Genomic DNA, 15,724 nt, shown 5'->3' with positions numbered 1-15,724 from the left:
CTAACAGAGTTTTTCAGTGTTGCTTAACATAATAGAAAATAAACTGACTTGAGCTCTTTGGAAACAAAAAAGCATATTTTATTCAAAAATGTTCATGTAGTATGCACAAGTGCTAATAGGCCCAAATGTAAGTAAATCTATACTTTTATTTAAATACACTGACGTGATTATTGTAAGCATATTGTATTCATGCCAAATATACCTCCGTGAAATGCTTCGATTGCAATACATACGTTTGAAGTGTACACTGGACAATGTTCCTGCATAAAAGTGATATGCTCCAAACCATGTATAAAATGTTTCAAAGTCAATGGCCAAAAACTAATTAAATGAAAAAATCCTATTTGCAATGGATGTGTACAAATTGAGGAAACTCATTTTTCTCTCACTAATGCCACAAAGCTAAGTCTCACCAAATTACTTGAGTTTCTTTGTATTCAAGTTGACCTGATACAGCACTGGCACTTTTTCATCATGATGCTACCAAGCATTAGTGATGGGGTATACTTGGAGAAGATACTCAACTATGTTCCATTTTTAGATCACCGCCAATACTCAAGGCATTTCAGTAAGTTTAAAATCCCTAGAAAGTATTAACATGTTGCATACACACTACTACACTTCACTTCATAGCTTTCCATACTAAGTATGAGACAGCAAGTATTTGTGCTCACAGTAGTGCCACAGATTGACATTTCTTGAGAAGGTAGGAGATGTGATACATGTATCACTTGAGATGAGTTTCCTATCCTGCCCCAAAATTAAAATATATTCTTACAAGATTACTGCACAGCTGTTTAATTTCTGTATGTTCTATGTAAGACACCCATGTTCATGAGACAGTAATATTACCTCAACAAAGACATTACCATGTCACATGAGAGATTACCATATTTGTACATAAAATATATCCTAAAATGGTAATAAGTGCTCGTCTTTGAGCTCATGGGTTTTCAACAAATTACTTAAAGAGTACAGGGAACAAAAGGAAGGAAGATAAGTTATAACAAAAAATTGTAACCAACACAAATGTATGTACATGCGAGATCAATTTTATTCTGACTTTTCCACAATGATATGGAACACTTAAAACATTGCAGCATTATAAAGAGAATGAATAAATAGTTAACATGTCAGAGACTGAGCAGAAACTCAGATTGGAAATGGCAGGTAATCTGCCATGGCCTATTCAGCGGAACCAACAAAAGTATTTGTCTAAAGGAATTTAGGGAACCCACATAAAATGTAAATCTGGATGTTCAAACAGGCGAAGGATCCCAATGCACCTGAATGCAAATTCGGTGCCATACCCACACTGCAATTTTCTCAGTAATTTAACATGTGACCACAAATACAAATGTATAAACTTTATTTCATCCAAGAATATCTCAACATAATACAACAAACATCAATAATTCAAAATTTGGATATACGAGGTGTGGCTGGAAAAAACCGGACTAGTACTGGTAAACAATAAAACAAATGCAATAAGGCTGAAAGTCGCGTGGCCTGTCACGTGACTCTCGCTCCGCCTACTGCTCGAGTTTCATCTGCCTCCTGCACTCAGTCTGCCCGTGGCGTCTGTTTTAAGTAGTTGACGTTTTGTCTGTGCGTCGGAAAATGTTGAGTGTACAAAAAGAACAACGTGTTAACATCAAATTTTGTTTCAAACTAGGAAAATCTGCAAGTGAAACGTTTGTAATGTTACAACAAGTGTACGGCGATGATTGTTTATCGCGAACACAAGTGTTTGAGTGGTTTAAACGATTTAAAGATGGCCGCGAAGACACCAGTGATGACAGTGGCACTGGCAGACCATTTTTTGACATCAAAGGGATTGTGCACATTGATTGGGTACCAGAGGGACAAACAGTGAATCAGCATTACTACATTGGCGTCCTGGCTACCCTACGTGAGCGAGTACGGAGAAAACAGAACGATTTGTGGAGAAAAAAGTCATGGATCGTTCACCAAGACAATGCCCCAGCTCACAGTGCGTTGTCAGTGAAGATGTTTTTGGCAAAACATCTTAAATCATCCACCTACTCACCTGATTTGGCCCCCTGTGACTTTTTTCTTTTCCTAAAGTCAAGTCAGCTTTGAAAGGAACTAGATTTGAGACTGTTGAAGCAGTAAAAGAAAAAGCGACGGAGGTAATGTATGGACTTACCGAAAATGATCTGCAGCATTGCTATGAACAGTGGAAAATTCGTATGGAGCGGTGTAGAGACCGAGGAGGAGAGTACATTGAAGGAGATAACATGAAATTGTAAATAATTGTAAATAAATGTGTTTCCAGCATAAGTCCGGTTTTTTTCTAGCCGCACCTCGTACACACAATGTTTAAAGGATCTCTTTAAGGTTGGGACAGGTGGTCAGCCGTGGCCTTGATGAAGGAACCATCCCGGCATTTGCCTTAGCGATCCAGGAAAACCACGGAAAACCCGAATCAGGATGGCCAGACAGAGCGAACCCCATCCTCCCGAATATGAGGTCAGTGCTGTTAATAGCTACACTGCCTCATTCGGTTGTTACCTATTATACAATGTTCTGATTTACATGAAAATAGATCTTACCACAAGCAAAAATAATGATTAAATATATATGCAATTACACTTTAACATTTTTCTTTATCACTTTACACAAACAGACCACACAACACTTTGTTCACGGAACTTCAATAAACTGCCAGAGGCTGCTTCAGCAGTTGCTGCATATATGAGAAGTTATCTGAAACAGAAGAGCAGGAAACAAACAGCAGAAGTATCCTTGTCTAAAGACACTTTAGAAACAACATAAAAACTTGCAGCAACTACTTAGCTGACTCACATTAGTAGTAAACATATTCACTTAAGGCATGTCTAGCAATTAATTTAATATGTTCTTCAAACTTCTATATGTATGCTGATAAAACTACACTGTAGAGTGTGACCACAATGAAACTAACAATGTAAGGGATATCTTTTACACAAATTCTGGGATGTTAACATCTGAATAGCTGTTCTCTGCAAAACACTTTTTTATAGTTGGAGGGCCCAGCATGTGAAGCAAGATACTGAAACTTGTTGAAGACTTACTGAAATTTATCTTTTGATGCAGTTTTATATTTGAAGTTAACATTTAAATACCTCAGATAATGACTGACTTTTTCAGTAAACAAAATGTCCATGATAGCCTCTAATAATAATTCCATGTCCCACAATGTAATTTCATTTTTTAAAGAGTGGAGCCCCTCCACACTGCCACTAGCAAAAGTTCTACAATCACCTCTGCATTGATTAGTTTTTTAATCAATACAGGTCCATCAGGAGATAGAAAATGGATGAAAAATGTAACAAGAATTGAGATTTCATGGCAAGCACCAAGGGTAAAAAAATCCTCCACAACTGTTGGACAGGTAGTAAGAGCAGTAGCGGATATCTTGCTGTCTGCAGCAGATCATGCAAGGGTAGGTCACATTAGTAAGTGGGTACCATGCAGTTTGATACTAGTGTCATAACCACCTGCACATCAGTACAAATGCATGTTGGAGCACATCAGGCTACAGTGGGAAAGGCCAGTTGCACCCTTTCTGTACTCCAACCTACTTACATTTAATGCCAGATTTAATAAAAATTATACTCTTCCATTTCTGGCATCCTTTCTAGAATACAAACTAGCAAAATTATGAGAATTTGTTGTGTTCCACCACAAAGATAGGAAAACTTGCGTGTTTTGCAAATGAAATTTAGTATTGAGCACAAGGGGTTTCACCAATTCACGTTTGGTATTTTCAGTGGTATTCCTTTCGGTCCTGTTCAAAGAAACCATTTCTTCCACTAAATATTTCTCAGCAGGTAACCTATACTGCAAGTCTGCAAAGGCTGAAGTGTTGTTATTATTACAATAAAACAATTTCAGTTAACATCTGAGGAAAATAGCAGCATATATTAACAATAATATACGGATTAGTGTTAACACACATGAAACTGATGTCAGTATCATTTTAAGAAACTTGGAATTCAAAATAATTGAATGTCAGAATGGGTGCTACAGCTAACAATTTTTAAGTAAAGCAGAAAACAAAATGCTACTGTACTTACAAACTTTGAGGTGCCACATGCCTCGACACACGCTACCAATAACCCACAAGTATTTTTGACATCTCATGCCTCACAGGTACTTAACTGGATTGCAATCTGATGATTGCTGCTATCAACATGAAAGATAATATAGTTGTATCCAGTGACCAAATTTCAAAGCCGATACTGAAATTAAGTTCTAAGTTACAAATTCCAGTATTTACATATACATCACTGGTAATCCATTCACGTGTCATAACATTAAACTCAGTGCAAATGTCCCTCCATTTTAAGTGAAAGGTCAAGTTTGCCATTCTATGCAAAACACTATTACCTCATACTTCAAGTTTGCCTCTATAGGACTGTGTAACATTTGCTGCTGCTGGAAGACTATCAGAGCCATAACTGGAACAAAGAGCTCCGAGTTACCACCTGCCAATATAAACAAACTTCAATTTAAACTGAAGGTGAAATATGTCATATGTATTCAAACCACTACCACATTATTCTTCTCTGGAGCTGTAACAGGAACAAAGAACTTTGAGTTACCATTTGCCAGTTTACTCTTAAGGACTGTAACTGTACCTTCATTTTAAGTGAAAGGTGAAATTTCCCACGCATGTATCCAAGCCACTAGTACCTTATTCTTCAAGTTTCCCATTTTATAACTATGTGACATTTGCTGCTGGTGACTGACTTCTGGAGCTGTAACAGGAACAAAGAGCTTTGAGTTACCATTTGCCAGTTTACTCTTCAGGACTGTAACTGTACCTTCATTTTCAGTGAAAGGTGAAATTTGCCAAATGTGTATCCAAACCACTAGTACCTTATTCTTCAAGTTTCCCATTTTATAACTGTGTGACATCTGCTGCTGGTGACTGACTTCTGGAGCTATAACTGGAACAAAGTGCTCTGACTTACTGACTGACAATATACATTAAACACTTCAACACAAAACCACTAGTACTCTTTTAATGTAGGATAACAAATATATGCTATGCCCTACAGTTATATCTCCATTTTAAGGGAGAGATCAAATCTGCCAAAAATGTACCCAAACTAGGATTACCTTACTGTTATAATATCCCAAGTATTAAACAGAGACTCATCTGCTGGTGTTGGTGTGCCTCTCGAATCCACTACTGAAACAAACATCTAAGATAAGAGAAGCATATTTTGGACCAGTAATCTCTCATTAAATACAATAAATAACACGTACGCCGTAACAGGAAATTCAGGAGTTAGTACTGTTCGTATTTAGAAATATAAGTTTTTCAACTTTGGACGCCTTCAGCCGTGTTCGCCTTTCATTTATAATGATACCAGTTTTAGAAAATATTCTTTCGCATGGCACAGAAGTGGCCACTATATTGAATTTTTCCCTCACCACTTTAGCAATATTTGGGAAAATATATTGATTTTCACGCCAACATGCCAAGAATCCTCACTTCTACTAATAACTGGGATGTCCATGTACCTTTGTACTTCCGCAATAGCAGTTGACTGAGGAGTGCCCTGGGGCTGTGTTGATTTTACAATTGCATCATAGACACCCCATACTGACAAGGGATCAGTGGTGGTTGAAGTTGACACAGTTTCATGGCTCTGGCCTGTGTTTGTCAGTCTTCTGTCACCCATCTTTTGTGCTACTAGTTCAATAAGCTGTTTCTTTGCATTATCTGCTGCAAATCGACTTTCAAACACAAGAGATTTAAAGCGTGGATCTAGTAGAGTGGCTACTCCTATAGATTTGCTCATCTCTACATTGTGGAAACGGTCCTTCAGGCCTTTTATTAATTCTTCAATGACAGTCCTTGTCACACTGTTAAATGGCCTTTTCAAAAGTTCTGCACACACTGATAATAATCCCCTTGTCAGAACAATAACCTGAAAATTGGAATAAGTTCAATATAACACAAACAGTACAATATCTCAGAAATGATTATGCCATAATACCACAGCTAACATTTTAGCAAGAAAAAAGCTGCTTAACTCACTTGGCTGCCAGTAGGATATGACTCAGCACTAAGCTGTGTTGAAACTTGTGCAAATGGCTTCAACACAGAGCAGAGTTCTGAGCAGATGTTCCATTCCTCGTCTGTCAGTTGTTCAAAATCAACTGTGAATAGAACAAGTGAAGTCTTCACTGCATCTTTAATTTCAACTATTCGCTCCAACATACACAGAGTAGAGTTCCACCTTGTTGGCGCCTCCTGCACCAGTTTTTTAACGTGACCTGCCCCATTATTTTGTTGGTATGTCAGCAGTCTTTCTGTTGCCTTGCAGCTTCTCTTGAAGAATGCTACAATAGTTTTGACTTTCTGCTGAATTGACACAAAATGTTTTAGTGCATTCTGCACAATAAGATTTAGTGTATGTGCATAGCACGCAAAGTGTTTCCACTGTAAAATTGATACTGCATTTTTAATATTTGGTGCATTATCCATCACAACCAGCAAAACTTTGTCTGTCAGCCTGAAGTTATCTGTCGTGCCTATTAGAGATGCCGACAGATTCGGAGCAGTATGTGCACCAGACAATTGGGAACATCCTAACAACACAGATTGCAAGGTGAAATCTTCAGACACAAAATGCCCTGTCATCGCCATGTAACCTTCATTTGCTGCCGATGTCCAGCAATCTGTGGTCAAACAAACTGTCTTCACAGCTGACAGTTTGTCTACCACTTTCTCCTTTGCTGCTGTGTATGCTGCTTGCAGCATTACATCTGAAATATGCTTCCTCCTTGGTAACTCATATCCAGGATTAAGGGCCCACACAAAACCCCGAATCTTCAACGACTGAAAATGGTTGGAAGTCTTTAGTGAACAGCTGAAGAAGTTGCCCATCTATCTTCTTTTTCTGATTCACTCCGATCCTTTTGGAGAGGTACGATGTCATAGAACTTTGAACACCTTGCTGCATTGAGGGGGCTGGAGCAGCTCGCTCCTCTTCCACACTGCTAGTGCCAAGGATCACCTCTACAGGAAGGGTTTCACCTACAGAAAAATAGGTTTCATATCAGCATAAGCACAATAGAAATGATGCCATATTTTTGGTGATATATATTACATTGTTTGCGTACAGTATTCCACATGGTACTTGCAGTTTCAATATTTACTTCATACAAGTTGACAATTGACTCAGTTTTAGTAATGACTATAGCTTCAAGTTTCTTCTTTAATCCTAGCAACACCAACACATTTTCAATAATGTGTATTGGGGGGAAGGGACAGTACTGTATTTCCACCCTAAAAAAATATCTTAATTGTTGTTGACATATTTTAAACAAATACTGATGTATAAGTAGGGCCCTGAACTTCAAAATATTCAATATGACTGTCACTCTGGAAAGTCACATGTACTATTAACGTGTCAAATTTTTGGGTTAAGTTTAACCACAAAATTTAAAACATTTATGGAATTCAGTTAAAGACTCCATTAAAAACAATTATCCTTTTCAAAATTTTAAAATATGAAACAGTATCTAATTCCCTCCGACCCCCCCCCCCCCCCCCACCCGGCATCGTCAGGGCTACAAACAAATGATACACAGGAATGAGCACTGATACAATCTGCTATCCGATTAGTTACTAATAATTGCGAGACGACAGTTCATATATCACACAGTGGCATTTTATTAGCACTATCGTTATTACACCTGCAACAATAACTTCGAATTAAATAATTAAGTATTCCGGCACCATATGCAACATAATTTAATGTTTGAAAATGTCAAGGCAAACAGGTGCGGTGGTATCGACAGCTTAAGTAGTCACGACAAATGAAAACTTGCCTGTAAAAATGCACAAAGCACCACACTGTATAGCATGCTCTTATCTTTAAAAAATCAAGAAAATTAAAAAATAAATGATTATGCATGCACTGAAATAACCGTAATTGCAATAAATATATTTTTTTCATTACTCACCCAAATCTAGCTCCGAAGGTCTTTGTGAAGAGAAATTCAAAATTAAATGTGATTTCTGGAGATGTTTCTTTAAATTCGTCGTCGTCGATTTGTACGATAATTTCTTACCGCACAAAGTACATTTCGCAAACTCTCGATCAAGAATTTCGAAATATGACCACATTTCGCTTGTCCTCGACCTCTTCATGTTGGCAACTATTGGTAGTAATAGTAACAACACAAAGAAAAACAAGAACGCGGAACGAAAGTCAATACCCTCTAACGCAACCAAAGGCCGGAAAGAGTGTGATACCTATTCCAGAACACCAAGAATTGCAGAGAAATGAGACAATAGATTCCCGTTATTTGCCATCCCCTCTCCCCGATGGCCCGTCGCAATACGAAAATATTTGTTCGCTCCAGTTACTACCCTCTCTGGAAATATTAACTTTATTTAATTGTTTATGCTAAAAGTAATGAAGGCCCACGAAATAGTACACAGTTCTTATCAACAGATGACGCGCAATCTCACAGTTATTCCCATGGTCTATAGAACGCCTTCCAAATGCGCAGTACGATCTTCGGTCAACAGATGGCGCGAGGCACTGTTGACACTAAACAGTTATTGAAATAACTGTCAGAATCAGAGGAACGGTTATCGCAGTAACCGATACTTCTCAGTAACCGGTTATTTCTATCAGTTACGTTATTTTTTGCCACCTCTAGTGTGTGTAGGCAGGTGCAACCTCATAGTTTAGCGGAATTTGTGTGACATTCTCCAGGTAAATTTTAAGCGTTTATAAACTGCAAACAAGAGTAAGTGAAGAAAACTGTTTCGTAAGTAAATTAGTGCGCTACTTCATTTTTATCACAATAACAGTTGAGTTTGACGAGTGTAATAGTTCGCGAATATCTTGTGATGACGCTGTGGTAGCTATGTTTGAGGCTGTTCTCTTTTAATCTTTAATGGGTACATAAGGATGAGATTTTGTTCTGTATTTATGATTACATCACCTATAGTGTGTTTGGTGAAGGTGTACGAGTGTTATAAATTTTCAGGTTATGTTCATAACAACTAAATACCCGAGTTATTAGATCTTGTTTTTGGCCTGCCCGGTAAAATCGCTACGTGTATCTTAGTAAGAGAAATGGCTTAGATTGTGACGTGTTGTCAGGAGCAGTTTGCCCATTCAATGATCTCTGTCATGTACTTCGTGACTGACGAGAAAAGGCGGACAGTGAAATTCAACACATTTACTATGTTAGTACGGTTATATTGACTTACTTAGATATAATAATGATTGTGATGATAATTTGCTGTGATGTAGACATATAGCGGCTCCAGATTTTAGAGCTAACGTAAGCATGTTTACAAGTGCCCACAGTTAGATCATTTCATGCTTTGAGTATGTTCGCATGAAAGGAAATGCTGTGATTCTGTTGCATTTTGCTAGTTTTCCCTGTGCTTTGATTACTCGTGTCGTTAGTATTCATCTAATCATGTGTAAATACCAGTTTGTTGTAGTGTGAGTTTTAATGGAGTTCTGTATAAGAATACTGTAATTTAGGAGCTGGCGAAATACAAAGTACAAATTAACTGTAATTCGTCTAACATAAAGCATTACATGCCATCAGAACTTAATAGATCATTCATCATAGTTACAGTTAGTAGGAAGTCGTTTTATTAAATCAGTTTTGTAAGAAAAAACGAACCACTGTTTAATCTTGATGGTAATGAAGAAACCGAGCGAGGTGGCGCAGTGGTTAGCACACTGGACTCGCATTCGGGAGGACGACGGTTCAATCCCGTCTCCGACCATCCTGATTTAGGTTTTCCGTGATTTCCCTAAATCGTTTCAGGTGAATGCCGAGATGGTTCCTTTGAAAGGGCACGGCCGATTTCCTTCCCAATCCTTCCCTAACCTGAGCTTGCGCTCCGTCTCTAATGACCTCGTTGTCGACGGGACGTTAAACACTAACCACCACCACCGTAATGAAAAATGAGAACTTTCGCACTGCAGTGAGCAATCTTTAATTGCAGGTAGAGATTCCAAAATGATGATGCTTACTATAAACTGAATACACATCCATGAATGAATACAGATGAAGGAAGTTTCAAGGTAATACCTATGTTGAAAATGCATATTCACTGATAAACAATCTGTACGTCTAGATTCTCATCATGTCCCTATCAGACTGAAATTGACCCAATGAACAAAGTGCAGAATGAAATATTTGATGTTATTCAGAAATTTCGCTGCAATCTCTTGCCCACTTTGATTGTAATGCTGAAGTTAGTGCATGCACAAAAAATACACATCTTCCATAATTGTCACAGTAGAAAAGTATCCATGAGCCAGTGTTAAAAACGAGCAGTAGCATCTATAAATACTTAGTTTCCAGTGCATGTTACTTTGAGTGTTCTCACTCTTCATGACCTGAGAAATGTAAATGAGTTTGTATCACTGAACTTACTATTCCCTCATCCTTTCTGATTCTGTTTCCTGTGTAATCACCCATTTGGTGCACCCATTAGATGAGTGAAAATACTGCCTTTGAACTATACCTCATGGTAACAACGGAAACTGAGTACCACTGTTCTTATCTGATTGCTTTTTTTTTCAGACTGTAGAACTAAAGCAATGGACCAGGAGCCAGCTATGTGGATAAAAAAAGAGGGAACGGCCGAAGTAAAAACAGAGTTATACTTCATGGTAAGTGGCTTACTTGTATTTCTTAACAGTGTTTCATTAATGTGTACAGTATGGTGTGTGAATACATAAAATTAATGTCATACTGCTGGAAACATGGGTAATTCTATTTACTAAACAACTGATGAACTTTCACTCTTAAATGACATTTTGCACAGTGCATTGAAATAAGCCTGTTATTAAACCTCACATAGAATTCAGCACAATTCAATTATACTGATAACATGGTTGCCATAAAGTGGGTACATGCTGCTCCGATACGGTTCTTTTAAATGACAACCTTAATGTGCAACTTAAGAATGACTATGACCATAGTGAGTCTTAACAGTGCCATTAAATTTATAAATGGTATGGCTGCAGTTAATGCATTATTGCAGTGTATCGTGGTATTGAATAAGAAATGTAATTTATGGATGATGTTGAAGTGACATTTGCACGACACTAATCCAAGAAGTAAATTTTGTAGTGCTATTAACATTAGGTGTTGACCTTGAATATGTGAACAAAGTGTAAGAAGAACTGTCAGCAGAGTCATTCCATGTCAAGTGACCTAAGGATCCCCACTCAACCATCTCCAATTTCCATTAAATTTTTAGAGGTTGTACATATAGACCTTACATAGAGACCTTACATATAGCACTGCCAAATTACAGCTTTGTAAGTAGTATGGTGGGGCTACTAGCCACCTTTTCGTAAAGGCTCAATTTTTGACATTGCGATTGACCTGAATAAATGATCAACTTTGTTTTACCATTGTTCAGGATCTGAGAGACATGTCGTTCTGGAACTTTGTGATCCTGTTCAACTTTTTGGGTACAATTTCTTAGCTGTAAAAGAAAAGGTCAAACTATAGTAAATTCATCATAGTGTGCTATCAAAGTGGCTCATAAATCTTTTCAAGCCAAATTTTGACTGTACTTCATTGCCTTGTATCTACTGAAAGAATAACATTCTGAAGCTGGTACTTTAGTTATCTGCAGCCTGTCAGCATGTCATAAAGCACTGCCAGTGGCATCCAGATTGCTCAAATAATAACTGAGTTATCTGAGCTCACCTTGTCCGATCAGAAAAGTTTTTATTTTAGAGACAGACCAGTTTAGTGTCAACAGTTGAGTTTAATAACATGCTTCAGCAATCAGTCTGAACCACATTGTTGTGTAGTGAAGAGTGTTCAGATGTTGTGTGTGCCTTTTTAAATGATGTAAAGTGTGTTGCCATCACTGAATAAACATCGTTTATCGGTAAGTGAAAATTATTTCAAGGTATGGGGTGACTTTTTAGAAGTGTTTCAGGTTGTTTAATTTTTCTGTTGTATTCTCAATGAAGTTCCCATTACCTATGATTGTTTAATATTTTTCAGTTGGAAATATACACCACTTTTACTTTATCTAATATTGAAACAAACAGCAACTAGAAGCATAAATTTAATTGTAGTGTAATGGATATCAATGAGGTTTCAGTGAAGTGTCATTGGTCCTGCAGATAATTATGCATATCAGCTGAAAATATACACACATCAGTGAGACTCCATTCCAATCAAAAGATTTTTAAGTAGAGTGATAGGAATTAATAAACCAAAGAAGTGAGGTATGTCTTACTGAAAATGCATAAATATGCTTTCATCACAAAGCAATACTTGTGGAAAAATATGACTTTCTACCATGATATTGTTGTAACCCTTTTGGTGCAAAGAACCATTCTGTTAAAAAGGGTTTACAGATTGTCAATGTGGAAACAGCAAAACAATTGCAAGCAGTGACTAAGAGCAATGTGAAACCTGGTCGGAAGATATGTCCAGCTTGCAGAAACAATTTTTAGCAAAGAAAGCAGAAAAATCAGTCAACTTCAACTTCAAACCAGTCAGAAGATGAAGCATATTCAGAGGTATCAATTGATTCAATTCTAACTGCTTTTGGGGTCTCCCCACCAAAATTTCAGAGAATATCCAAAAGGGATGTGAAAGGTCACGCAAAACAAAAAATAAGCATAGCTCAACAGGAAATTGTGAATAACATTGCTGCTGCTGGAGGATTCCCCCCAAAAGATCTTCAAACACCTAGTACAAGCAAGACATGTCCAGATTGTGAAGATTATAAGCAGCTGATTAAGGAATTGAAAGAGAAGTTGCAATTGTCAAGGCAGCCTGAAAAATTGCAGATACTGACATTAGTACCACAAAGCTGTACTATAAAAGAGGCAATGCAAGAATTTGGTGTTTCAGAGAGGATGGTAAAAGCAGCTAGGAAGTTACAGGTAGAAAATGGTATACTAACTCTGCCAAAGAACAAGTGTGGCAAGAAGATTCCAGATGCTGTAAAAGAAAGAGTGGTAACATTATTTCAGAATGAAGAATTAGTCGAATTAATCCAGGTAAAAAGACCATGTATCAATTAGAATAGATAGAAAGATAGTTTTGATGCAAAAATACCTTCTCCTGAATAATTTGGAAGACATGTTTGCTGCATATCAACTTCGGCATGGGCCTGAAATTGGATTTGGCAAATTTTGTGAATTGAGGCCAAAATGGTGCATCGCTGTGGGTGCTGTAGAACCCACTCAGTTTCTGTCTGCACTTTAAACCAAACTGTGAAACTGATGCTTGCAAGCACTCCAATTAAAGAAGATTATAAGAGTCTGATTGCTAAAACAGTGTGTAATTTGGAATCCAGACTGCATGCTTCATTGCTGAAATCTGTCCGGGAAAAGAACTACTTCAACAGTTTTTAGACTGTAGTTTAGAAGACAGTGATCCAGATGATACCATTGAGTTTAAACAGTGGGTGCACACTGATAGATACATTAGAAACAAAGCAGATGACCACTGAGGATTTTATTGAAGATCTGATTTCAAAAATTGACAAACTTTCCACTCATTCTGTTGCAAAGCACCAGAGCAAGCACCTAAAATGTATAAAAGAAAACTGTAAGCCACCTGAAATGATCATATTAATGGACTTTGCTGAAAATTATTCCTTCATTGTGCAGGATGCAGTTAAAGGCTTTCACTGGAACAACAGCCAAGCAACTTTACACCCATTTGTTGTGTACTTCAGAAATAACTTGGACATCAGCAGCATCAGCTACTGTATAATAAGCGACAGCCTGAAACATGATGCAATTGCTGTAAATGCTTTTATAGTGAAATTAATAGAAGATCTAAAGTGTCTCCTTGGAAAAATGACACACATTTACTACTTCAGTGATGGGTGAGCAGTGCAGTGCAAAAACTTCAAACATTCTCTGAATCTCTGCCACCATCAAAATGACTGGAATCTCAGCTGAATGGAACTTTTCTGCTACAAGCCATGGAAAATCTCCATGTGATGGAATTGGAGGAACTCTAAAGTGCCTGGCAGCAAGAGCAAGCCTTCAAAGACCAACTGAGGACCAGATTTGACACCAACTGACTTGTTGAAATACTGTACAGAAAATAACAGAGGAATCCAATTCATTTTTGTTTCAAAATAACAAATTGAAACATTAAAAACTGAGCAGGAAGCAAGGTTAAAAAATGGCTGCACAGTATCAGGAACAAGAGAATCAACATTTTGTGCCATTAAATGAAGAGCAAGTCAGAAGAGTATTCAATGATACAAACTTCTTTGTGGCAAATGTTGACCAACGTCAAGCGTTTCATTCAGAAATATTAAAGCCTTACAACTGGGCCCATAAATTGCCTGTATATATGATCAGAAATGGTTGATTGGTACTGTGTCTGAAGTTTCAGAAGAAGAAAATGTTTCATTTTCATGCACCCCAATGGACATGCACATTTATTCTATTGGCCAGCTAGGCAGGATGCTTGTTGGATTCCAAACCAACACATTATTTCTGTCATTCCAGCTCCATCAGCAAGAAAGCTTGTTAGAATCAACTGTAATTTCTATTAATAACAAATTTCAGCAAATGAATTAATAAGAACTGAAATATTTGGCTTGGCAACCATAAAGAGGACATGTATTTTTCAATGTAATATAAATGTAAGTTTATATGATATGACAAGATTTATGAACCACTTTGATAGCACACTATGATGAATTTACCATAGTTTGACCTTTTGTACTAAAACGAAGCTATTGTACCCAAAAAGTTGAACAGGATCACAAAGTTTGAGCGCAACAGGTATCTTAGATCCTGAACAGTGGTAAAACAAAGTTTATCATTTATTCATTTCAGTTGCAATGTCAAAAACGAGCCTTTATGGAGAGGTGGCTGGTGGCCCCACCATACTACTTATGAAGCTGTAATTTGGCAGTGCTTCATGTAAGGTGTGTGTGTGTGTGCAGCCCGTATCTGCAGAATGAATTTGTATGTTGGCAGCGAAGTTTTCATGAAGCAATGGTGTTACACATTAAATATTGACAGGTTTGTTCATAACCACTTTCTGTGTTTGCTGCACGTTGTTACACATACTTTTGTGAAACTGCCAGAATGTTACAGTTACTGGTGTAAATAATCTTACATATACATGTCACTTGAAATATGATGCAGTGCAGCCATTTGTAGGGTATTCAGCTATCAGCAGGAAAACAAATTCACTTGGTGCCACTAGTATTTTTATTCTGCCATCCAGAATTGAGGTTCCTGACACAATCACAACTACTTGTGTACTATCTGTGCTGAATAAGTCTGCTTCAACGCCCATCTTGGGTGCAACTGCAGAAGTACTGTGATAGCATTAATGCAGCATTTGCATTTGAATATATGTGAGTACTTCATTATAGTTCGTATGAACTACGTGATCAGCTTGCAATTCATTTGACGAGCAGTATCACAACAGTAATCCTAAACCATCACTGTGAGGAAATTATAGGAAAGTAAATATACTACATTTTATTAAATACAGTAAAAGAGTGGTTGGACCCAACATACTTAAAGCCTTTGCCTTCACCCCTGATGTAATGATGGTTTGGCATACAGAATGATATGTATGCACAACACACATCATGTGAATGAAAAGCAATTTGAAGAGTAATTGACCTTGGACCTGAACCTGAGAACTATTCAAAGACTGGAAGGTCAAAATGTTGTGCTAGACCCCC

General features: G+C 37.5%; 2 protein-coding genes across 2 annotated transcripts in view; both read right to left on the bottom strand.

The window, feature by feature from the left end:
• Window positions 1–4,362: 4,362 nt before the first annotated feature.
• On the bottom strand, window positions 4,363–6,784 carry LOC124770945 (E3 SUMO-protein ligase ZBED1-like). The gene is made up of 4 exons (XM_047249244.1): window positions 6,059–6,784; window positions 5,539–5,948; window positions 5,310–5,491; window positions 4,363–4,493 (listed from the first exon to the last, which is right to left on the bottom strand). The coding sequence occupies exons 1-4, from the start codon at window positions 6,782–6,784 to the stop codon at window positions 4,363–4,365; spliced, it is 1,449 nt and encodes a 482-aa protein (XP_047105200.1).
• Window positions 6,785–6,827: 43 nt separating this feature from the next.
• Window positions 6,828–15,724, bottom strand: part of LOC124770944 (trichohyalin-like) — a 53,069-nt gene continuing 44,172 nt past the window's right edge. Inside the window, exon 7 of the mRNA XM_047249243.1 lies at window positions 6,828–7,060. Within this exon, the coding sequence (XP_047105199.1) occupies window positions 6,828–7,060 (233 nt within the window). The remainder of the gene's footprint in view (window positions 7,061–15,724) is intronic.

Source organism: Schistocerca piceifrons, unplaced genomic scaffold, assembly GCF_021461385.2.
Source record: "Schistocerca piceifrons isolate TAMUIC-IGC-003096 unplaced genomic scaffold, iqSchPice1.1 HiC_scaffold_846, whole genome shotgun sequence".
NCBI classification, from domain to species: Eukaryota; Metazoa; Arthropoda; class Insecta; order Orthoptera; family Acrididae; genus Schistocerca; species Schistocerca piceifrons.
This window is presented reverse-complemented; position numbering and strand designations above follow the sequence as displayed.